At 36.2% G+C, this 26,223-nt stretch overlaps 1 protein-coding gene across 16 annotated transcripts in view; it reads right to left on the bottom strand.

Moving 5' to 3' along the window:
* Positions 1-26,223, bottom strand: part of SYNE1 (spectrin repeat containing nuclear envelope protein 1) — a 322,241-nt gene that overhangs the window by 212,067 nt on the left and 83,951 nt on the right. For 15 of the 16 annotated variants that reach the window (XM_074862820.1, XM_074862818.1, XM_074862830.1 and 12 more), the window contains 12 exons: positions 22,610-22,717; positions 21,691-21,828; positions 20,369-20,533; positions 17,119-17,231; positions 16,402-16,570; positions 12,691-12,787; positions 10,889-11,091; positions 5,927-6,091; positions 3,959-4,111; positions 3,387-3,530; positions 2,876-3,049; positions 1,143-1,301 (listed from right to left, as the gene is read on the bottom strand). In XM_074862820.1, the coding sequence (XP_074718921.1) occupies positions 1,143-1,301; positions 2,876-3,049; positions 3,387-3,530; positions 3,959-4,111; positions 5,927-6,091; positions 10,889-11,091; positions 12,691-12,787; positions 16,402-16,570; positions 17,119-17,231; positions 20,369-20,533; positions 21,691-21,828; positions 22,610-22,717 (1,788 nt within the window). Of the gene's footprint in view, positions 1-1,142; positions 1,302-2,875; positions 3,050-3,386; positions 3,531-3,958; positions 4,112-5,926; positions 6,092-10,888; positions 11,092-12,690; positions 12,788-16,401; positions 16,571-17,118; positions 17,232-17,701; positions 17,850-20,368; positions 20,534-21,690; positions 21,829-22,609; positions 22,718-26,223 lie in introns of those variants that run through there. The other variant, XM_074862832.1, reaches the window with a different exon arrangement.

Below are 26,223 nucleotides of genomic sequence, written 5' to 3'. Positions count from 1 at the left end.
TTTACCATCCTCACTGATTACACACCCCAGTGTAAGGAATTGTAATGATTTTACCCAGTGAGTTAATCAAATTTATAGTTCTCAACTTAAACATCTTTCTAAGCCTTTTTAAATTTTCCTGATAAAAATTTGTGTATAAAAAGTAGAATCATATAGGAATGTATTCTTTATGTGAGAAAATGCCAGTTTCCAGATCCACAAATATTTTAGCTCTAGGTATGCCACATTTTATATGGTTATGCCATGTTTTATAGGTTTATTTTCTAACACAAAAAGAGATAAATCATCATCCATCTTTATAGGAACAGAATAATTAATGCTTAACATGGTAAATTTTCTCAAGCTACAACTGCATCCGCTTCTGCTACTATAAGCTAAACTTAAATAATTGATTTCTAAATTGTAAATCAAACCCCACTGGTCTTTAAGTATAAGCCACAAAATACAACATAAATTTTGAAATCCACCTCTCATGGACAGCTCTTTACTGAAAACAAATCTAATTGAACCCAACATCTGGAGATCTGACTCCAAGGTAATGGCTAATTTCATGCTAGAGAGGGGCTAGACTGGGGCTTGGTAGCCCTGAAAATATCAATAATAATAACAACATAGAGCTCTACAGTTAAGGGGATTATAGCCCACAGTTCACATCTTTACATTAAAAAATGCTAATACATATTTGCAACTAGAAAGTTCACAATCCACTGCATTTTCTGAGGAAATACAAAGTCCAGCAAAAGTTCCCATCTTCCATGCCTTGTGTGAAAGGGGATGTATGGGAATATGGGAGCAAATAATTAGCCAAGCTAACAAAGTCAGCAGAAACAAAAAGCAGTGCAGCCCTAACAGGTGAATTTCAGGTTCTTCATTGCCAAGAAGCCTGAATGTGAAAGTTCTCCTTAAATCCCAGGTTCCTCTGAGGCAGGCTCACCTCTGAATAACTGCATGGAGAACATGACCGACAGTCCCCTGACCACTTATTACCTAATACAGACAAATCCTTAATTAATAACCTGACACCAGAGAGGAGAGCTCTCTATGACAGTAGCTACGGAGTGATGAAATGGAGATATGATAGGATGGATTAGCTGCATATGAACAAGATTTCAAAGATATGCACCAAGGTATGACATAATTACCTGAAAAGTAATCTGAACTTGTGTAACTTTCTTCTGAAATGTTGACTGATGGAAATGCTGTAACACTTCACTCGAAGCCACACACTGCAGGATACTCTGACTATTTCTCTCAATCAGGGACAAATCTTTCTTGCAGTTTTCTTGGTAAGCTACCAGATCCTGAAAGAAAAAAACATATATCCACCCTGGCCAGGGACAAAGGAGAGAAAAGTTTGGCAAAATAACAGGAAGATATTTTTTGACAATTAGAACAAAAGGGACAAGGTCAAACCACCACAACAGACTACACAAAATGTTAGATGGAATAACACAGATCACACAACTTTCTCCTTTTATGTAGAGTCTTGTACCCAAATAGACCTCTAGCTACCTATAAAAAATGACAGAGACGTGTATCCAAGCCTTTTGGGGTAGTTTTAGAGAATGCAGGCCAATACATTATTCTGTGATTTAATTTTATGGGATGTCTATATTGTATAATTGTAAGTAAGCAGCAGTGAAAACAATAGACATAAGCATGACAACTCTCAGTAGAAGGCTGGGATGTTAAGTGAGAAGAAAAGAAAACATGCATGAAGTTGCACAGGCTGAAAAAGAGGTTTAAAAGATCCTGTGGTGAGGAAATTCTTTTGCTACTGAAGGAACATTGTATTCCTCATCACAAATCTCTGTTTACTCTCTGATCAGCAGAAACCAGCACCCTCCATATAACAGGAGATTTTTGTTCCTTGGGTGGCAAATAACTGCAGAAGAAACATGTCTTTTTTTTGTGATGTACTGGGGCAGGTTAACCTTCAGAAGCAGAAGAAAGAAGCTCTCTTATGAGCTGCTCCTTAACCCACAGGTTGGACACATGACTCAGCTGATGTTCATAAACAAAAGAGGATTTACTGAGGAAGATAAATGGACTGGCGTGATGCAAGATCACCAGATAATTTTTTGCCCAAATACAATCAAAGCTTGAAGTCACTGCAAGAAAAGACCCTTCTTGTTGAATTTTTGGGCCAATCTCCAAAGTCATTATAGGCTTGAACTAATTTTCATATATATACATATACACACACCTGTGAAATTAAATCTCTTTGTTCCAATTTTTTTTTAAAGGGACTCTAAATGGCTTTGAAAGACTTCAGTTTCCCACAAAAAATCCATTTGATTATATTATCTGTCAAATCCAACTCTAATGAAATGTGTACATTAATTTTGAGGGACTATTTCTAGGCTATATACTACACATACACAAGGATAAATGCCAATTCCTATGCCAGATCCTCATATTTTCATTTACATTTCCAAGTGAGTTCTGAGTAGCTCTGAATTCCTCCAGAATTAAATGTTTATGGGTCAGGTAGAAAAGTTAATGTTCTACTACAATGTACTTCAAAGAAACCACTTCCAGACTTCTAAGAAGCTTCCATAATTGTCCAAGAAAACCTAGAAAAGTTCCAGATCATGTTATTTCATCTGCTTAATAAAAAATCCAATATATTTCTGATACTTCAGTTCAATTTCCACTAGATAAAAAATTTTTTAAAGTTGCATATTTACTTTTTGGATTGAAACCATGGGCACCAGGAGGTAACACAAGTTTCAGTCTTTGTATGTTTATGCCTAGCCGACTTTAGGATAGGCTATGTTTGTTGCCTGAATATGAAGAAACATTTGCTCAGCTTACCGTGTTGCAGTCCAAATTCCTAGAAAGCTAATCTTTGTAAGATGGTTTTGAAACTTACTTGGGCTTTTTGTTTAAGAACAGTCGTAGGTTGTGCTTCAGGATCCAGGATAGAAATTATTTCATTGACTTTTTCAAGAGATTCATAAAAATGTGTGATTTGTTTCTCCAGTTCTTCCAGTGGAGACAGCAGATGCTGGCATTCATACAGCAAGGCACAGGAATACTCCTTAACCTTTGGCCATTTTAAAGAAAAATAATTATTTAAAAAGTTGTAAAATTCAATAAATAGCAGATTCCTCTGCATGTGGGTTTATATAGTTGCTACCTGCCTCTTTTAAGATAGATCAATCCTGATCTTGTATTACTTCTTAAAGAAAATAATATTAAATTTAAGGATGGTAGTCTTAAAGTCTAAAACAAGTAACGTTTTCTCCACCCTGAATTCAATCTATTGTTACTATAACTATATATATGCTCAAATGCATATATCTGAGCAGTTATGTTGGGAAGCTTACTATTTATTAGTTCAACAGTCAACAACATTTGTAGTAGAAAAAGTATTCAGACACCTTGCTCAGCTGCTCTTTGATTCTTGTCAAAGTTCCAAGCATTTCATTCACCTCCTCTTGGGAAACTTCTTTTGTAACAAGTTGCGCTGTTCTTGTAACTGTTTTGTACTGAGATTCCATTGCAGGCAATTTCTGCTTGATATTCTAAATAAATGTTTCAAAAAATATTTCAACAACAGCATTCATGGGAGATACAAGTCTGTTCTCAAGAGATAAAAGATATATATTACAATTATCAACTGTTTTCATCACTGATTTTAGTGAATACTGGATCATATTTCAAATCCATGAAAACTGCCAAAGGGTATCAGTCAGCTCACCTGAATGTGATTTGAAACTACACAGAAAGAAATATCCAGTGGGACAGTGTTTTGGAAAAGTGCTCTAGAAATGTCACTCATAGAAAACAATGATTTATATTAGCTATGGCAGAAATTATACAAAAAAGCACCACTGGTAAAAAAAAAAAGTAAGAAAGGAAATATATACTAAAATAATTTTATGCTCTTGAAATTAAGTAGTTACAAGTTTCTCTCTTATGAAGGTGAAAGGAATGGAAGGAAGACACTTACTTCCAAATCTTGTATGAACATTTTGACATCAAGGAAGGACACTTCTACAGGGACTGAAAGTTTCCTATTGCTTCCATCAATAAAAGCTGTCAAATGGGCAACACCATCCAAGTATTCCTTCTTCATTTTGTCCAGTTCATCTGCTCGAGCATACTAAGAAAATGTAAAGTAAAAAGAAAAAAAAAGAAAAAAAACAAACAAAAAAATAACCACCCCAAATGAGATATCTGGCAATTAAGTAATGACTTAAGAGAATTAGCAGGTTTTCAGTGCAATTGTTTGCTGGGAAAATTGATTTCAACAAAATACAAAATAATGGAAACTAATTAAATTAGCCACTAATCATCTGCATTAGTCTCAATAGTGCTGATACTAAAAAGAACAACATTCATACAAGACATCAGCCTTTTAAAAGTTTTGGATCATCTGGAGCACACCAAACTCTCATCTGTTTCCAACCTAGAAGCAACATCTCAATTCATTTCTCATTACCTATAGTATCAATTTTGAAAATGCAACTAAGAGAATAGAAAACAAAAAGCCTAGAAAAACTGAAGGATAAGGGAAATTTCAATAAAAGAACTACTGGTTGGAGGAAGGGGAAACACAGGTTTTAGAAAGTGGAAAGAGCTGTATGACAGAAATGGTGAAAAGCCAGTGAGCAAAACCATATACCCAGCACATGAAAGAAGCTGCATAAGTAGGGGCAGAGACATTTACATCCCGGGCATCACTGTTTCCACAGTGAATCACCCTAAACATCATCACCAAATAAAACTTGACAACATTCTAGTCAACAGTTTGGAAAAGTTATAATAAAAAAGGGGTGATCATTATTGGCTTTTCCTTTTAACTTGACTGCAATGGAAATAATCATACCAGTAAAAAAAAAAAAAATAGATTCAGCATCTTCAAATAGGCAACTGCTATTTAAAAATCACTGGAAGGGGAAAGTATCATTAGATGTGTATTGACTATAGCAAAGATATCTTCTAATGTGTTTATAAGGTGCGAAATACTTCTGTGTAATTTTATCCTAAATCTTCCCTTCGCTTTTTAAAGAGCAAATATAGAAACAACACTTCTTTTCCAATCAGTTCAATGTCTTCCACCAGGTAAAGAGTAGGTTTTTTTGCATTTACTATCAGTGCCTCCTTGTGCACAAGATAGAAGTAATGTCTGACTAATTTGGGGAAAGCATTTGTTAATTAACCTTCATTGTACCTGCTTATGGTTGGAGTACAATAATTGAATGCAACTTTCATTAAAGGGTAATAAAAACATTCACTTTCACCATTTTCACTGTTTAATTTTAGAGCTTACAATAACAATAGCTACTTAAAACCAATAATTTTCTTTGAAGAACAGTAGAAGATATCATAGAAATAGACTCATGTAATGGTTTGGGTTGGAAGTGACTTTAAAGATCATCTAGTTCCAACGCCCCTGCCATGGGCAGGGACACATCTCACTAGACCAGGTTGCTCAAAGCTCCGTCCAGCCTGGCCTGGAACACTTCCAGGGAGGGGGCAGCCACAACCTCTCTGGGCAACCTGTTCCAGTGTCTCACCATCCTCACAGTAAAGAATTTATTCCTTATATCTGATCTAAATCTACCCTCTTTCAGTTTAAAACCATTACTCCTCATCCTATCACTACACTCCCTGATAAAGAGTCCCTCCCCACCTCTCCTGTAGGTCCCCTTTAAGCATAAATAATATTCACTGTATCAAGACAGGAGACCATAAAGAAAAACTACAGCTTATACTAGCTGAAAATGTCCAAAAATAAAAATAAGAAACTGTATAACCAAAAGATAAATAGGGATTAATTTCTAATTTAAATAATGATGAACAGTTAGGCACTTTAGTAAGTTGTCCTGTAGTCCTGTTAATGGGGCAAATCTGTCTTGCTTGCATGGAAATGACAAAATAAATCTTTAAAAGTAACAACAGCAAAAACACATACCTGTTTGACTTGCATAAACAATTCTCTCCATCTTCCATTTAGTAACAGAAGCTGCTGTTTTAGGTCTCTGGAAATGGTCTCATCACATGTTTCAATCAGAAAATTACCAGCATCATTCATGGCTGTGTGCTGTTGGATCCAATGAGGTAAGTGCCGGAAGAAATCCTGAAGAAGAAAATGAAATCACCTTTCCAAAACCTTTTCAAACAGTCTTTAATTAAAATTTTATCACCAGCTTGATAAAACTCTTTGAACAATTATCCTCTGAAGCTCTTCATATTGGATATGCCATATTAGAATTTTAAAGTCTGTGAACATAATCTATGGATTTAAAAATTACCACCAGTTTACTTATAGCTCAGTTTACTCCAGTGAGTAGATTCACTTAAACTACTGGAACTCCTCCTTAAAAAAAGCTCCATTACTGATAGCACTGTTAGGGCTCATCTCATTTCTATCTTGTCTTGAAACAGTATGGGCTGATAATAACCTTGGCCATATACAGACTGTAGAGAGATTCTTCCCCTTCTGTGAACCATATGCAGCTTTCCATGGTCTGGCATCCCAGAAGATCTGAGAAGACTGAATCTTTATCACTGCTTCCTCCTGTCTCAGAGTAGGTGAGTGGGGAGGGGAAATGGAAGGTTGTCACTGATTTTTTTCCCCTGTTCTAGTGAGACAGCCTAAAAAACCCCAGACATACTGCCAAATGCTTCTGGGCAACTTGTAGGCAGGTACACATGCATAAATTGGTAGAGAAGACAAACACCAGCTCCCTCTCTTTCTTTTTACTCTTCAAGGGAATGGGCAATTGTTTCTAAGGCAGGTATCTCCAGACACTATAACTACAGCTATACCAGTAAACAAAACAGGACTCAGTCACTGTCCCATGATTGTCCACATCTTCCGTGACATAGTTTTGGCTTGTCCCTGCTACCCTTCCTCCGAACAATGCACAATTCAATGGATGGCACATGGCAAGGACTGTTCCTAAGACTGAATCCTTCTTTCAGGGGAGAAAGAGTAGCCACAAGGATGCAAGTAGAACTTGGTGCTCAGGACTAATGAAGGGGCACTGACCCATTTTATTTATGACTATTGATCTACCAAGACACTTAATCTGACAGTGACAGTCCCATGCAATCCTTTGGTCAGGGGTAGATGTGAAAAAGTCCTATCCAACTGTACTGTCAGTTATCCCAAGTTTCAGAGATACAGTCTTGAAACTTCATAGTTTATACTTGTCAGAAGTCATCCATATGTAAAAACAATTCTGATACAACCAAAGAGAAAACATCAAATGGATGGATACTGCTCAAATTTGTTGAAGAGAGAATTGAACAACGTGTTTTAAATTCCCAAAGCTGAGATCAGTAGAGTACAGGTTCTCTGTACTGATGTATCAGTAAATAAATGTAATCTTCTCAGTAAATTGCATGTGCAGTTTGAATCTTGTACTTGTAGTGGAGCACAACCCTTGCTTTATGCAAAGGCTACCCTATGTGAGCACATCCAAAAGAAATTAAGTCTACTGAATCTGGCACTGGTCAGTTCTCTAATGGTCAGACTTACTAGAGGTCAAGAATGAAAAACCACATGGAGTAAACTACTCACATCCTCACTCCTGCACACTTATTCCCACAAACCATTACCCTCCTCAGACCCTGATGTGGAGTCTCTCTGTTTCAGAAGCCAACCTAAAGCACGTATAAAACTTGGACAAGTTTGGAAGGTACTGTGAAGCACACCTCATTCTCAATTAAAACAATGTAGCTGTTTCTAAGGAAGTATCCACATGACATCTAGAAGTCCTCTGATACCCTTTGGTATCAGAGCTGTTGGAGAAAAGTGTGGGAGAGTGCAGTTACAATGGGGTTATGATGGGAATTGCTTAAGAGGTACTGCAAGTAAATAAAGGAGTTGTAGAAGGAGCAGTACTTTGTGGTAGTGTGCTGGGTTTGTGTATGTGGTGGGGATTTTGGTAGTCGGGGAGGGGGCTACAGCAGTGGCCCCTGTGAGAAGCTTCTCAAAGCTCCCCTGGCTCCAAGTTGGACCCACCTCTGCACCAAGGCCAAGCCAATTAGTGACAGTGGCTGCACCTCTGTGATAATGTATTTAAGAAGGGGAATCTGGGAAGAGGAGTTGGAGTTGTGAGGAGAAGTTGCGAGAAGACTATCTGTGCAAACACTGAGGTCAGTGGAAGAAAGGAGGAGGAAGGGGGGGAGATGTGCTGGTGCACCCCCCCCTGCAGGCTGGGGTGAGACAGCAGGGCTGCCCCCCTGCCACCCATGGAGGTCCACAGGGGAGCAGATGATGACCTGTGGCCTGTGGAGGACCCCACACCAGAGCAGGTGACTGCACCTGAAGAAGGCCGGGACTCTGTGGGAAGAAGCAGCCCCTGATGTTGTAGTTCCATGATGAGAGGACTGCAACACATGGGAGCAACCCACATCAGAGCAGCTCAGGGAGAGCTGTAGCCCATGGCAAGGACTCATGGAGAAAGTCTGTGGTGGACTGTCTCCCGTGAGAGGGGAACTATGCTGGAGTAGGGAAAGAATGTGAGGAGTCCCCCCTACTGAGGAAGAAGAAGCAGGACTGACAGCACCCCCCCGATTCCCTGCCCCCTGTGCCACTGAGGGAGAGGAGGTAGAGATACTGGGTGCAGAGCTGAATCCGGGAAAAGGGAGGGGTGGGGGAAGGTGTTTTCAGGATGTGGTAATGCTTCTCATGGTCCTACTCTGTAAGTGTTGTTGTTGTTAGTGTCTGAATTAAATTTATGTTGTTTTTTTCTTCTCCTAAAGAGTTTGTCTTTTGCCTGTGACTATAATGGGTGATTCATCCCTCCCTGTCCTTATCTCAATTCCCAAACCTTTTGCTTTATTTTCTCCTTTTCCAGCACTGGCGGGGGAAGGGGGGAGTGAGCAGCTGCATGGTGCTGTTTTTCTCTGAGTTCAAATCATGAGAGGTGGAAAAATCCAACTGCATACTGATCTTTTTTTGCAAGATCTTCTGTGCTACAGGTTCACAATAAGGTTTCTGAAAACAGAAGCCAATGAGAATGCCAACAAACCACTTTCTTTTGCAAAAAGAACAGTGGTACTTGTTGGTCTTGAAATCAGACAGAGATAATGTAAAGAAGAAGAAAACATGACAGCATGGTAAGGGGCTACTATGGTCTTTGCCTAGGATAGAATATGGTGGGTTTTAGTAATGCAGGTAAGGTGTGCAAATGAGCATCATTGAAATATTTGTATCATATTACTAATATATTTGTGGTTTTACAGAAAAAAATATTTGGAAATGTTTAAAAAGGTTTCATGCCATATTCCAAGCAATAGTTATCACCTTTCACCTGGGATCCAAATGCTTGTGCTGATGGCTGCATAACTATTAATTGTACAAATCAATATAAGTATGGATTTTGGTTTTAATAACCAAATATTAAAACTGATAAATCAGAACTATACTTGGAATATATAAGTGAACATTATTGCTGTGGAGTGCTAGATTCAACATTAATAGTAGAAGTAACTTTTAAAATATGCATCTCAGTCTACGGGCTGAGAGTTGGAGTTGTTCAGCCTGGAGAAGAGAAGGCTTCAGGGAGACCTTTAGCAGCCTTCCAGTACTTAAAGGGGGCTACAGGAAAGATGGGGAGGGGCTCTCTATCAGGGAGTGTAGTGATAGGACAAGGAATAATGGTTTTAAACTGAAAGATGGTAGATTTAGAATAGGCATATGGAAGAAATTCTTTACTGTGAGGGCGGTGAGACACTGGAACAGGTTGCCCAGAGAAGTTGTAGATGCCCCCTCCCTGGAAGTGTTCCAGGCCAGGCTGGACGGGGCTTTGAGCAACGTGGGCTAGTGGGATGTGTCCCTGCCCATGGCAGGGGGGTTGGAACTAGATGATCTTTAAGGTCCCTTCCAACACAAACCATTCTATAATTCTATGATTCTATGCTTTTGAACACTGCCAAGTTACGTAAATAAAACATACAAGGAGCTAAGATCAACCCGATCAGCTGAGGTCATCCTTCCTTCTCAGTATTAATAACTGTTGATATTTATATTATGCCAGACTATTGAATCATTTTCACAGGTTTATTTTTATTTAAAAAGTGTATTCTATTCTTTTACATCAATTTAAATTAACAAACTTTTACCAAAATTATGCTGTTCTTTCATGTAATATGAAATGCTTGTTCCTGACCTGATGTGAGTTTGACATCTTACAACCTATGAAAACCATACATTGGTATTAAGACCATTATAGCTGCTATGTTGGGACTGGGTGAAAATGTAGCACCTATTAAATGCAGCATTATTCAATCTGGATCATTATTGAAGTTTAACAAACATAAATTTTAGTGCTTCAGTACTCTAATATTAGAACAGAAAAAGCCCCCAGCAAATCTATCTTTATGACTGCAGGTCCCTGAAAGGAACTGTCTAAAAGATTTCTAAAATACCAGGAAAATGGATTAATTACTTACCCATCAAACATAACAACACATATTAATAATGTCTTGTGAAGGCAACTAATTTAAATCTGTCATCTATATGGTAGAAACATCAGTGGATAAAATAATTTTCTTTAAGTGTCTTTATACACAGCAAATAACTATGCACTTTGGTGTTAAGAGCTGTATTTGCCTTTGAGTGAATCATGTAACATTCCTGTCTCTGAGCGATACCACTGCCCTATATTCATGTCAAAGATGCCTCTAACCATGTTATCACAGATGATGCCTTCCTTCGTTGTGTATAAATGTATATGTCTGTACACGCTGTACGTGCAAACATTGAAACAACACCTATGATGAATGTAGGCAGTATGCCAGAAACTGAGAAAATCTCTCCCTCTTGTATGAAATTTTGTAAAACAGACTAAGCAAATTCAAAAACATATCCCTCATTTCATAATTTCAAAAATAGCCAGATACATATGCTATTAGTGCATACCTTTTTAGAATGTTCAGGCTCATTCAGCATTTTTTCAGCATCTTCCAGCCAAGCTTGTAGACCTGCCACAGTGCTGCTATATCTGTCCCAATTAGCAATTACTTCTTCCAACATGCTTCTTACACTTCTCACCTCTACCGAGAGGTTTCTCCACTGCGCTGTTGTTTCATTCATGAATTTCATTACATTCTCAACTTCTTCCACTGAGATACAGGAAAGACATTGATTATTTTGGTTCATTGTTATTTCTGTAAAGCTTAATTTTATGTTTTGCTTACCCATTCTCAACAGGGAATTATATTTTACTGCAACTTCTATTTCAGTAGGCTTTTATATACATATGGTCAGTTCACAGACCAATTTGAGGGCAAAATTACAACTGAGAAATTAAACCTGTGAATTAAAGACTAAGAAAAGTACATAAAATGACTGCTATATTAAAACAGTCACTGCATATTCAGTGTGGTGTTCATTTCTAATAATATATTAACATATAATAATAATAAAATAAAAATATAACAATAAAATAATTCTAATAATAATAAAAGAAACCAAGAGAGAAAGTTTCCCTAAAAAAGGCAAAAATAACAGAGATGTATAATGTACAAACACATATTACATCTACACTGAAAAGTACTGAATAAAATTCTGATCTTCATTTCACCGACTTTAAATACAAACCGCTGCTAATTGTTGCCATTTAATTTTTAGTATTTTCTTCACTGCAATAAAAGAACAAGTGTGTCCTCATTCCAGAATAAAAAAACAAAGATAAGAAAAAGGACACAAGCAAATCCTGAGACTTCATAAAACATGCAGAATATAGATAATCTAAAAAACATTTTTTAGCTAAGGTGTCCTCTAATTTGCACTGCTGTTTCTAAACTCATATACGTGAGTTGCTGTCCTTTAGAAAATAATTTGCTATTGCACTTTTTTAATAGCACTGAATAAATCTATTAATGTTACTATTTGTAACAATACCTTGTAAAAAATGTTTACTTTTGTAAAATTTGAGTGTCACTGTCATCAACTTAAATTTCACAACAAAAAAAGATACCCATTTTCTCTCCACATCTGCTAACCACTTCAGTAGCTGCAGCAATCCTCCACAGACATTACTGTGTTATCTCCTCAGCAGACATTAAAGTGATCTCATGTCTGTAACTATCTAGGTCAAATATTGCCCTCATGAATTGTCACTGAACTCAGCAGTGTTCAGGAATTCAGGAGGCAGCTGTTGAATCACCTACACATTTTTCTCATGTATATCTATACTTCAACTACCATTTGGGTTCCTCTTACAGGTTTTCACAGTTATTGAAGAATCTTCAATAAATGTGGGGACACTTTTGCTACTACAACAGCAGCGGAACCAACTCTCTATTTGTCTTTTCCTAATAAATGAAGCCAAGCCAGGGAGCATTTCTAGGCACCAGAACATGGTTTCCCTACTCCTAATTTGGTCTCTGGCTAACCTTTTGGCCCAAATCGACAACACTGAAACAATCCAGAAGTTAGCATGGACTTCTCCCATTAGGAAGTCTGAACATGACCACCCACTTCTGGAGATTAAGAAATCTTAACAGCAGGAGAGCAGGCTGCTCTGTACCATATGGCTTCATGCTCAAGAATATGTGAAATTGCTACCAAAGGCTGTAGCCTCTCTGGTGAACTGCAGCTGCTGTACAGCTCTGCTGCACAGAAGAAACATATATTAGATCTTTTTAGACATAAGAGGATACTTATGTCTAAAGAGATTAAAATGGTGTCGCCGTGATGAAAGAAACATAGGCATTTACCTGAGCCATTTGCTTTGGCATACATTTCAGCTGCTCTTTTCAAGATCTGGTAAGTAACTTCATACTGCTCAAAGAACTTACTATTTTCAATAACAGACTGAAAAGAAAACAAAAAATTACAACAGACAAAATAAAGACAGACATAAGGATCATTTCCATGAAATTACATCAGGACAGCGATGACAACTTTTAACTTCATTATTCCTCCATTCATTTTTTTCAGCATTATAAAATAATATTTAAATTATCATAATTATAACATGATGTGAAAATTTCACCTTCTCAAATTAATGGTACAGCAGAGTCCCCCTTTACAGATACAGTTTATTTACTTTGCTTATGAAAAGATTATTTAAAATGTTCTTAGTCTGCTAGTTGCTGACTTGCTGAAACTTACTATCATATGATACTTTGAATATGCAGAAACTGAGGAATTAACTTAAAAGTTATTTAATGGAAACTGTTTTACACTAAAATCTAAGTAGAATAATTTTAATAAAAGAGAAAATTTCATCCATATAGATCACCACAAAAATCAAATCCAGTTAAACTTTAAAATTTGTTCTTGTATTAAGCCTTTGCAGAAAGGCAGGTTTCACTTTAAGAGATGAAAAACATTTGACTTATCCTTCAGTTTTTCTTTACCTCCTCTGTAATTGGCAAAAAATAAGACTAAGGAAACACTGCAGAAAGAGATGCTGCTTTTCCAAAGTGTGACACAGCACTTTTCCTTTGTGAGTGATGTTTTAGCTTTTTAGTAACGTGTTACAGCGCAATGAATAATTTATCTGGAAATATTTTAGTCACAAAGTTATGGCTCTTCATCATTTATGCCTCTTTATCCCTTATGGCAAATGACACTGCCTTTTTTTTAACGTCTTTCAGAAATGTTACTTCCTTTAATTGTGATATATAATTGTATCTCTATATTATGCAAACATATTATATCTTGTATTACCACCGTTAAAAAAGGGAGAAACCCTGCTTTTTTACAGGGCTTTTATATTGCCTTACCTAATGCACTTATCTATAGTTTTGGAATGGTTTTGTAATTTACACTACCTCCCATGACTCCTCAGTTACAGACTGAGGCAAGTACATCTCACATGCATCTAAACCAGCTTTCAAATGTCAGAACAGACCAAATTCTACGTGTACTAGTGTGATTTTGGTAAAATCAGGTTTCAAGTGAGGTCAAAGTTCAATGTACTTTGAAGAGGACAATTAGATTTTGTGTAAAAAAAATCAGTTTTAAAAATTAAACTGCCAGCTAGTATATATCTAAAAATCTTCTATTTTAAAACATTTTACAGTTGCTATGTCAAATCCCCACAGTTATCTAGTATGTAATTTAGAAATGTGTTTATAACAAAGGAAACTAGAAGTCAAGGAGAATCAGATTTTTTCTTTGCTCTACTGTTAAAAAAAAATATCTGGCATGTATAAAGAACTACATGCTTTACCATGAATTATGTGACAAACTCCTGACTTTCACTTTTGCCAAACCCATACACACTGACATTTTACCCTGAACCAAAAACTGCAAGACTTCATATGAGAAAGTAAAAGACTATCTCAAACGACTTATATAATACTGATCTCAAGAGCAATTGGAAATATTTTCAAAAATAAATATAGACATTTTACTGATTAATACTGTCTCCCATCTGACAAGATTCCTGAAAGAAAATATGTAGCTTTTCCCAAATCCATATAGCATAAAGTGCTAAAAAATTGCTAATACACCAATGCCAAATGATGGTTCTGTGGGTTAAAATCCATCGATAACTGTACCCAGTGTTTCCATTACAGTAGAGACTGGTACAGTATATTCGTCAGGTTGATGGTGTACAATTTGTGCTGACCTTTACTTCTAGTAGATGACAGACAGGTGAAAAGAAGATAGGATAAAGTAACAACCACCACTTTTATTTTTAAGCTACAGTACGTAAACATTTTCCAGGCATATGTTCTATCCAGATTCTAACTACGCATGTTCCTAGAATGCTGGCATTGCTCAGTCTGCTTTGGCAGACAAACAAACTTACATTTTTATCTCCTACTAATATAGTCACGGACTATAAGGTACTGACTACAGCTTTCCTACGTTAGACTCCTAATTTACTGGAAGAGTAACACTTGGCCCTCAGTCCTAGAAAATTACTCCCAGGTAAGCCAAAGCAAATAAAGTCTCTTTCCATCACTGGACACGTGGAAGGAGCTAGAAGTCAAGGCCATCAGGAATGAAACTGAGCTCTATTTATCTTCTTGTCCCAATTTCAACATTTTGATGTGATGCAGTTTCATAAATGATTAAAGGAAACATTTTCTTTCCCCTAACAAGCATCTCAACATTAGTGGTCTGAAGCACAAGAATAACTGAGGGAATCACAAATATACGAATTCACCATTTAATGTTCATTTTAAAGCAAAAAATAAGAAAGTGATATAAAATAATAATCCAAAAGTCAAGCTATCCACTTCTTCATTATTTCCCTTGTCACCTTTTAGTAGATTTTGCAACAGTCTTACAGAGTATACAAATGGACTATAATGCCTAGATATTGCACATCACTCCAGTAAACTATTTTATTTAAATAACCATCTGAATTTTGCAAAGCTTGCCTAAAACAAGGCTTAACTCCCGAGTTTTTATGTGTCCCTAATTGTTAAAGTTTAAACATAGAAATGGAAAAGTCTTCAATTGAGCAGGTCTTCAATTCTCACTTTGTAGAGGAACTTAATATTGAGTCTGAAGTTTTCTTCCAAAGCAATAAAAACTATCAGGCTGTGGGGACATCAGTAACTTTCTCTACAGTGTCCTGTCTCTGGATGGTTCTATAACTGTATGAATTCTTTCCAATTTTCCTGTGCAATTCATATGGATTAGATAGAAGGGGAAAAAAGTATTTAGCCAAGTCCTGCTTTTGAAAGAATCCCTCACACCCTGATGTAGAAGTGCAGCGGTGGTAACGTTCTACCAGGCACTTAGCACTGCAAGTGTGAATTTAACAAGATAGAGCAGCATAAGACTGAAAGGAAACATATCAACGAGCATTTGTAAGTCAATAGGCTCTGTTTCTTAACATGATATATGGATGATGCAGAGCTGGAGTAATATCCTTCCAGAAAAGAAATAAAATAATGGATTTAATATACTAATGCTGAGCAGGAGAAGAAAAACATTATTTGAAAGAACAAAATTAATCCCCTATCAGTATAGTATATTGAACAAGTACACAGAGGCAGCATAACTTCTTTTTTTCTTCATTTGGAAGACTTTTTTTTAAAGTGGGATACTGCATGCCAAAACCCTCCACTATCTCTACACTTAATCTGTGTATAGTCACTATGAAGTGCATCTATGCAGTTGTAAAAGAAGATTGAATTAAGTTCTTTGGAGTTGCTATCTAAGGTAAGTAAAAACCCAGGATTTGGAACTTCCAGATATGCTTGATGGTCAGACAGTTAACAGAGACGACATTATTTCTGGTTTTGAACAGATGGTGCAAAGAGAATAATTTTCATTTTTAGCCTTTTGACTAAAGTTCCTCCATGGGGTAGACAGATTCACCTCTAAAAAGATATTCCACAAGAATGCAGTCATGAAGTTGATGACTGGCAAGTCTTATTTCTTTTATTCATTCCCAGCATTCTTAAATATGAATATTTCAAAAATAATTATAAAAAGAAGAGACAACCCCAACTTACAATATAATTTTGAAGAAGTAGTTCCACTGATTCTCGCCTTCCATATTTGATAATCCATGATTTTAACTTTGATTCTGCAAGGACTAAGAGTGACAGTAGACGGTACTTCAGTTCCAGAAACTCCATTTTCAACAGATGGAGCTCAGATGAAGAGACAACAAAATTAAACCTATAAAATGAATCACACTGTAGTAAAATGCAGCAATATTCATTTTTGCAGGAGAGACTGAAAGCTTTAGTTACAGTTCAGATATTTTTCTAATCTTTCACCTAATCCAGTCTACAAACATTTAATTATGCATGATGATCATTCTGATGACTGCTCTTGAATAGCAAATTAATTACATTTCTGTTTATTCATAGAAATCATCAGTTTACATCTGTTACTAAGTTTTGCAAAGTCATTTTTCTTTTTTTTTTTCACATGCATCCCGGCTGTTGTTACATAACATTTCTTCCAGGGACAAGTAATAACAGGATCAATGTAAAAAAGTATTCCCTTGAAAAACCCATAGCTTATTTTGATTCTCATCAATCTTTAAAGCATCATGCTTTTCAGTATATTTTATATATATTCTAGGAGGTTTTCCCTTTCAATTTTTTCATGCTTGCCACTGAGAAACATAATTAGACAGTGATTTCTACATGAACAGATTAAAAAGCAAATGGGTTCCCTTTCATTCACAGAGGGATTTTATTTCAGGTTGAAAGCCTTACCTCTCTGCCATATCCTCTAATTGGTCAGGTGGAACAGGCACTCCGTTAACAGACCTGGCCCCGTGGATCTCGTGGAATGCCTTTTTGTGACCATCTATGTTTTTCAGCAGATCCTGATTTGATTTTAAGAAAGAGAGAGAGATTGGGGGGGCGGGAGGGGGGGTGTGGAGAAGGGAGAGAGACAGACAGACACAGGGTGGGAGAGAGAGAGAGAGAGAGAGAGAGAGAAGGCTCACAGTAGGCTATCTAACTAATAAGCACAATTTTAAGTCTGCACTGATGACTCAATGTAGTTAACTATTTGATCATTCTCTCACATTTGCATGCAAGGTTATGCATACCACAAAAGCATTTACATCAACTTGAACATTTACATAGGGAACCCCTTTATAAGATGCTCTGCTCAAGCTATGATAACAATTATGGAATATTTTAAAACAGAAGATACACTGCAAAGGTTTAATAAAACAAGAACTCTTAACTGTATTAAATAATCCCTGAAAAGCAGTCTGCGAATACTCTAACATCACAACAGCATAATCTTGCTAAATTTACTCTTTACATCTTTATAACAGATACTAACCTTTATTAAGTATAGACTCAAATTTTCAGCAACTAAGCTACTCTGCTATATATAGGCAGAAGATCCATAGCTCCTTATGTAAGTACATATTCAATATTTAGCGAACTTTTCACTCAGCATCAAAAGATTTCAGGATCGCTCTCTCTTACACGAATGAATGCAGAATGTGGTACCCAACCTGTATTCCTGTGATAAGAATTGTACCAGCAAAAACCTTACAGCAGAGCACATTTCAACTGTAACTAAGCAACACCGCTTCTAACGGCTTCCTGGAGATTACATATTAAAATGAATGACTGCCACTAGTCTTTGAAGAGATACCGTAACAATAACACGTCAAGCCCCCAGTGGCTGAGAGGACACAGAACACTAGGTATTTTACTGCATACAGACAGCTCCTGGCACAAAGTGCTCAGAAGCCTATTAGCAAAGGAGATCATACAAAGGTTCCCCTTTCTCACCTAAGGGAACAAATTGCAGGCTTGTGTATTGATCACAGATATCTATTTATTCCTACGTGCCGAGGAAGGGTTCCTCCCCAGTCAATGCCCAGTGTTTGCACAGCAGAAATTAATGGCGATTCACTGTCTCAGCTCACCAAATGGTCCCACCATCCCCATCAATCCACCTATATTTTCATTGTTTTCCACTTGAGCCAACACCTTGTTGTGAATAGAAATTAACTAGGCTTTCTCAGTTGCAAGGGATGCCATGGTAAAATCAACCATGGCAAAAACTCCAATGAGGGTATTCTGTGACTAACATACTCTCACATAAAAGAAAAGACTTGGAACAAGTATCTCAGCTAGCTGCATTTGGGACCTTGCCAGACAAAAAGGGATGCCCCTAACATGCATTGGTAAATCAAAATAAAACCCAGTAATATTATCCAACATCAATTGGAAGCCCATGAAAACTTTTATATAGTATTCTCATGAAGTGAAATACTGCTCTGCAAAGTGTCCCTCACCAAGCACAGACATTGTCCTTAATTTCTGGATCTTGGTGGCAATATTAACTAGAACAAACTTAAGTGTCTGCCTGATTCCGAGAAGGTTTGTCCAAATAAGCTGGCACATTTTGCATTAGCTTCAAAATGGCCATAAACTATAAAGCTCACTAAAATAACCCATTGTCAGATGAGACAAACATACAGAAAAAGTGATGATGTTACGTAAACAAAACCGTAACAAACAAACCCCACCAACTTCCTAGGAAATATGGACTGAAAAAAATACACTGATGCATTTCTGGTACTATCCAATAGAACATTAGGATTCATCAATGCAAATCTAAGTGACAAAACAAACTCCAGGAACAGATATAATTACACATGCTTCTCTTGAAGCTTTCCCCATCCCACTCCCATGGGAAAACTCCCCTGGCACAGACTAACCTAAATCAAAGTTTATTTGTTGTCATAGAAATCCCTCACCACAGCATTTCTGATGCAAAGAAAACACAGTTTAGGACACACTCTCGTGTTTTGTATAAATGTATCAAAAGGAGGTCTATAGTGTTCACATTATAAGAACAAAACAGTGTTTGACTCACTTTTTTTAAACAAATGTCAAATCTTAAGAATCCTGAAACATTTGATGGTAAGAAAGCTAATGATATTCAGCATTACAAGAGACTAGACCTTGAAAGAAAACATTCCTCATAGATTTTAATATTGTTTTGGCTCAATTTTATTAGCCACCACTCAAGTTAGAAGAGCTGCCACTGTTCTAATAAAGAGCAATCAGAAGACCCAACTGATCTTCCAGATAAACTACCACAGTCTGTCACAGCTGTTCCAAAATGACCATGCAACTTCTCAGCTTTTCATTATATGGCATTACTTTTTAATGAAAAACCCCATCCATATCCTATACACAAAAATAACAAAACTACAATCAAGTTTTAAAATAGTAGCGATAGAGAAAAAAAACCACAATATAAAACAATACAGCCTTACTGCTGCAAATGCAGCCCTTCTCTACACCATCTTTTTCCTCTATCATATTTACTGGTGCAAGTTTCTTTTATTATCTCATCAACAATTTCTGTCTATATTTTTCTCATATATATTATGTAAATGCACACACAAAACTCACAGTTTTGCTTTTAAATGAGATCTTGGACTCACGGAAAGAGTAATGGTAAAGTTATTTAAATTCATCTGGAAAAGTTTTCTGTTTACCACAGCAGAGGAGACTTCTCATGCTATTTGTCATTACAACACTATGAAAATTGACTTTGTTCTATTTTTTTACCCAGTGCATATCACCTGCACTGACTATCAGCACACTTAGTACGTTTGCTTTCTCTTTCCTGTTTCACTTAAGAAGTTCATATTGGTTGAACAATGTACCCAACTTATGAGCTCCCTATGGAATTTTACCTAACAGAAATCCTAGAATAGGGGAACAATTAAAATATTAATACCTGATATCTTTCAGATACAAGAAGCAGGAACATTCAAAAGCAATTTGGAATACCGCTTGTAAGATACACAGATATCACAGCTCAAGTCATCACTAAAAGACACCTAGGTTTAGCTACCATCAAGATGATGTCACCCACAGAAAGTAGAAATAATAATCTTTCTTTACACAGTATGGATCATTTACAACTTTGGAAACAAGGAAGTATAATGCACAGAATGAATGAATGTAGATCTACCTTATGTTGTTCAAGCTTCCGGTGTATTGTATTCGCTGTTTCCTCATGAGCTTGGTGAACAGTTACTTCTTCCCTCAGAGCAGCCTCTGCTCTATAGAGCCAAGCACCTATGGTACCCAAAGGTGCAGGAAGAGATTTATCAAGGTGTATGTGCCAATCAAGTAGCTAGGGAATAAAAGTAAGAGAATTGAACTTCCTTTCTTGCTTAATTATACAAACAAGTATCTTGAGAAAAATCTGACTTTATACTGTAAAACAAAAATCTCACATAATAGAGTGTGTTTGAGACATAAACGTATGTATATTACTTCACATTAGTTCTGACATTATAGCATTCTCACAGGCAACAAAATCTCTATAAGGACTCATTGATTTATGTATTTCTCTTCCAGAATGGTAATTGAGTTACAGAACTGATCACATATAAACTGGAACAACTGGCAAAGATCTGGAATTTCATCAGTTAATAGGCACAGCAAGGGATGTGAGGCCTTCTTCCACACAATGTCACTTATTTCGTGCTTTTGCATAAAATCTTTTTATCTCTATTTTGAACATATTTTCTATGTGTAAAGTGCAAATGAGTCTCAAAGGACTGTGAAGTCGAGAATATAGCAGTAAAATATTGTGTCTTACTGGCAATCCCAGTATATGAGTGAAAAAAATAATGAAAAGTATGTCAAAACTCCAGCACATTTTTAAACAGATCCTCTATTAAACATATGACATAAAAAACCCCCATGAATATACACTGAGTAATAAGGATTTAATAACTTCTTATTCAGGAAAACAATATAACTTGCCTGGGATTTTTCACTCATTTATTACAAAATTACTATCACAAATACTAATATATTACTATTGCAACAAGGTCAAAAATAGCATTAAAGACTAATTTATTGATACACTATTTAGTATTAAATAGAAAATCTTTTAGTTATATTAGAAATGCTATATTAGAATTTCTCAGATCACTAGCAATTTACATTAAAACATCTCATTTCAAAGGGGCATTGTGCATGCTTTCTCTTTATCAACAATGTTTTGAACTTGGCTAAGCACTGTTAACACACTTTCATATACAGGGAAACCTCAAAGTAGAGTCCTTCTCTGAAAGTTCATTATCTTTGAGCAATATTAAAGATGATAAGTGCAGTAAATGTTCTCAAAACAAATGCAAAATAATTCAACAGTGCTAGAAACTTGGTCCATTTTTAGGTTCCTAATGCCTAATAAAATCAATAGCAAACAGGTGTCTAAATTATTTAAATTCTCATCTTTCATTTAACAAAAAACATTTAGCATAATAATTATCAACTTACCCTGGAAGAAACTCTGTCCCATGCTTGCTTCACAATAGCTTGATCAAGTGATAATTTACCATCTTTCCTTAATGACTGGGTTACAAGTTCAATCGGTTTCCTTTTTACCTCATATTGTACTCTGAAATGCTTAAATGACTGCACAAAGAGAAAATTAAATCTAATCAATGTAGCATATAGTCAAACAATTAAATTCTTCAACATTTATGGAGTACTGCAGTTATGACAATTTTGTACTGAGAAGTCCTAATCCTTCCCAAAGAGGAGTAAACTTGTATATTTACACTGAAATGCATTTTGTTAAAGGTTTTAATAGACTGTAGAATCCTCCAGGGAAATATAAGTAGGACTTTTTTATTTCCCTTCATTTATCAGATGCCTGAACCCTATATGAAAGGAAATAATCACTGATCAGATAAACTAGCAAATGCTATTTGGGACAGACAGTGGCTGCTTTTAGAGAGCACCCAAGCTTCAGGCAAAAATTTAGGCCAAAATTTATATTGCTGATTTAGACATTAACCTTTGATTGAGGGGTTAAAAATTAAGCTCTAAGCCCTGTCCTCTCCACCTGTCACCTCATCCAGCCTTCAGTCATACCTCCCACCTGAGCTATATCACTCAGGATCTGGAAGGACTGTACAGACACATGCTTGCTTCTAAGTAGGACAGTCCTTCTTCACACTGCTAGAAAAAGCTCTGTGTTAGGCAAACCATCTGTGTACTGTTCTACGCAGCAAAGCTGGAGCTGACATTGTAATTCCTCCACCAATAAAAGGCAAGACAGTTTGTATCATTATTTCTTTTAACTACAGTATATTGACTTGCATATATACAGATTGCATAAAATACTGCAATACGTGTTACACATAGTGATGACAATAATGTCTTATCACACAAAATTTTCCCTACTGCTTACCTGGTATTTCTCCTGTAAGCTTGTTTCTGCCACCTGTGCTCGGGTTAAGTCTCTTTCAAATTGTTCTGCCCACACTTTTAGGTCTCTCAGCATCAGTCTGTCTTCCTTCTATGATTTAGTACAACCACACACAAAAAAGACCATTGCAGTCTATTAGTAGAGGTGTCAGAGAGAGTCCAGAAATTAACATCTCTCTAGCAAGTCAAGGTCATTAGTTGTAGTGAAACCAATGGAACATATGGGCCCAGTTCTCTCATACTTTATCTTCATATGGTCCAACTGAAAAGCACTTCCTGAGTACAAGAGGAGAACTCAGCATCTAGACGTGAGTCTTACAGTGGTGAAATCATGACAATTTGGGACATTGCAGTGTCACAAGATATTACTTGGAGTTCTCATCTGATGTTAAATTAACACAAAGTCCTTTAAATATACCTCAACAACTAATTTCAGTCTTCCATATATTTGTAGAGTCAATTTTCAGTAAAAGTTAATTGAGCTGAGACAGGAGAGGATTTTATAATCTTTTACCACTATTTTATTATCTAGTCTGCTATTGCTGAAAAAAAAAAAAATAAATTTCTGAGTGACTTCAGGGAAATACTTGACATCAAGCTCCAAGTTCAGAAGTCAGCAAAATATTTTGATAGAGAATGTTTTAACAAGGAAAATTAAAAGAAAACCGGGTCATACTCAGTTTCTTTTCCTTCCATGCCATTTTATGGCTTTGAAGAAGAGCATATTTGTTTTACAGTTTTGCCTTAACACTTCAGTCTCTCATGGCACTGGTGCTTCGCAAGGCTGCAAAGTTCCTTGCAGAATTCAGTGACCTGGCAGTGAACAGGAAATACTAACAGGAGATCTCAGGCCTGTGAGCATGTTATACGAGAAGGTTAGTATAGACAACAGAAAGTTTTCTTGTGCACTGTGCAAACAGGCTAATCAAGTAGGATACAAGTGTCTGTCTCAAATTTCCAATCAATGAACCACATGTGGTGGCTGTTAATCAGAAGCTACTCTTTGAAACCAAAGAAGCCACATTACTGTAAAAGTTGTCAGAAACAGCTATATTACAGCAAACAAATGCAACACCACATCATATGAGTTAATCACCTAAAACAAGTGATTACATTTCAAACATTACATGAGAGAAGAAAAACTGGACCATGTGATGAAAAAGAATAGCCACTAACTGTATTTAAGAAACAAAGTAATTTAAGAAAAGATCCTAACCTATGAAAGGGGCCAATTATGGATCCTTTCTTTGAAAGCTGCCTCAAATATGTAAATTATAACCTCTCTTACTAATTTTAAAAGCATAGAGCTCTTGCTTCAATTCAGCTGAAGAAAGGACAGGATCCTCAGATAGGAAAGAAACCCTTCTTTGATGTATTTCTAATTCTCTTATTGATCCTCTACTCAAAACAGTGGTAGTTGGTTGGACAGGATTTGCACAACAGACTGTGAAAATATCACAGGTATTATATCTGTTAACTTGCTAGGTAAATTCTTAGCTGGGTAGTTGCAGCAAGGTTAACATGATATTAGAGCAGCTGTGCTGGAACAAATTTCACTGTAGCTCATGCTCCTGTCTTCTGACACTTGCCAAAAGCTGGTACCTGAGAAACAGTATAGGACACATATAACACTTCCTGGCTCCAGCTATTTGTAATGCTGGGATTTCCTTGACTGCACATACTGTCCCAAGAAGCCAAAACTCCTAGTGTTTCCATCTTCTTGAATCATTTAAATACAGAGAAGGAGAATAAAATTCCTACTTTTCTGGTCTGATAGTTGGTTCTGCATGTGGAAAATAACATCAAGATTATTTGAAATAAACAGCAAAGCCAGGACTACTCCCCTACGAGGAGAAGAATGTAAGAGAGAACTCTTAACTCATTCAGCCATCAAAAAAAAGACTGTGGTATTAAATGCACTGCATTCACTAGAAGTTATAACTTTAGTGAGACTATTGAGATTTCTAGTAGTATTTAGCTGTCAGCTCCATAAAGGCAATACTAAACTATTGATCTTAATGGACTGAAAGTCCTATAACAGTAAGATAGTCTTGAAGTCAGGAAGAGAATAAGTGTGTCACAATGTTGTGTATATTACTTTTAGTTCCGTTTTGTAGAACACTGGCTTTTATTCCTCTGTGGTTCACATTCTTATTGCTGAGAAGCACCTCCTTAAGCTAAGTCTTTGCAAAAGCATCTATGTGGCTGCAACTGTTCATACAGTAATGTGAGTAAACCAGGTATTTTGCAAGATTCCTGTGAACATAGCTTAAAAATTTAATAATGGCTAAAACTAGGTCTGACCAAATCTTTTTGAAATAGAATATTACTGGGATCAAGAACACCTCTATGGTACCTGAAGATAAAGAACACAGGAACAGTCACACCTCTCTTAAACCACACCATTTCTCTGACATTAGGTAAATAGATAAAGTTAACAGGTGACATTGAGCCTTCTGTGTTTTGGGTTTTTTTTACTATTTAATTAGACAAGTTTTTTGTTTATTTAATTGTAGAAGATATAGTTGTTTCAGTAACCACTTAACTGAATGCTGTTAAAGACATTGTGCAACAATGCATGATAAGCATTTTATTTATTTATTTATACATTCTCACAGGTTTCCAGTTCAATGTATCACTTACCACCTGTAAACTTGGTTCTGTGGTCCTTGGTTGATACAAAAGCATTTTAAAGTCTCAGTTTGGGTAACCAACATAAAAGATTCAATTTCTTAGACACCAAGGCACCTGTTACCAACACCCCCCACGTTTAATGAACTATGAGTCTTCAAACAAGATTTTCATTAGTGCCTAGTGGTTCTTACTCTTAGTAAAAAAAGATCAAAAGGATATTCTTACAGATATGTAAACTATTTTCTAAAGCCTGCACATCACATTTATTTCAGTTTATCTAAGCCACTATGACTTATTTTGCATGCTACTTCCAAAGAGTATTTTAAAGTATTAATTTATCCTGACACCATTCTATGAATATTCACTGATTTGCAGAGATGAACAGAACTGAAGCACTCAACTGCCAAAGAACATCAAAGAAGGTAATTAGAGAAAAGTGTTTATGAGTTCCAATATGATAAGGGGGTATCATTTAAATTTACAAAGAAAGTTTTCAGCCCAGACTCAGAGTCAAAACATTATTTTATTAACTGATATGCCATAGTTAATTTGAAAATTACATAATACAGAATACTCTAGTGTTTGAAGACCTAAAAATACACATCTGTGTTTCATGAGAAATTTAATTATGGACTGGAAAAGGAGTACTTTGTTGAGTTCTCTAATATGTAATTATAAACCAGGTGAAGTGTTCAAATTCTTGGGCGCAGGTAAAATTTTCAAATATGACCTGTTAAATCTAAAAAATTTATGTCACCTGCTTTTCAGGGATGTTGAACTATTGTATTGCCTATGTGCTGAGAAAATCAAGTCCCTTTAAAAATGTTTATACATGAATTAACTTAATGATTCTACTTCTTTTGAAAACTCTGGCTTATATATATATGTGTTACTGAATGTATATGTGTATACGTGTTACTGAAACAGGTTCACTGACAACAGTATCACAGATGCATGATGAAT

Source organism: Strix uralensis, chromosome 3 (genome assembly GCF_047716275.1).
Source record: "Strix uralensis isolate ZFMK-TIS-50842 chromosome 3, bStrUra1, whole genome shotgun sequence".
Classification (NCBI taxonomy): Eukaryota; Metazoa; Chordata; class Aves; order Strigiformes; family Strigidae; genus Strix; species Strix uralensis.
This window is presented reverse-complemented; position numbering and strand designations above follow the sequence as displayed.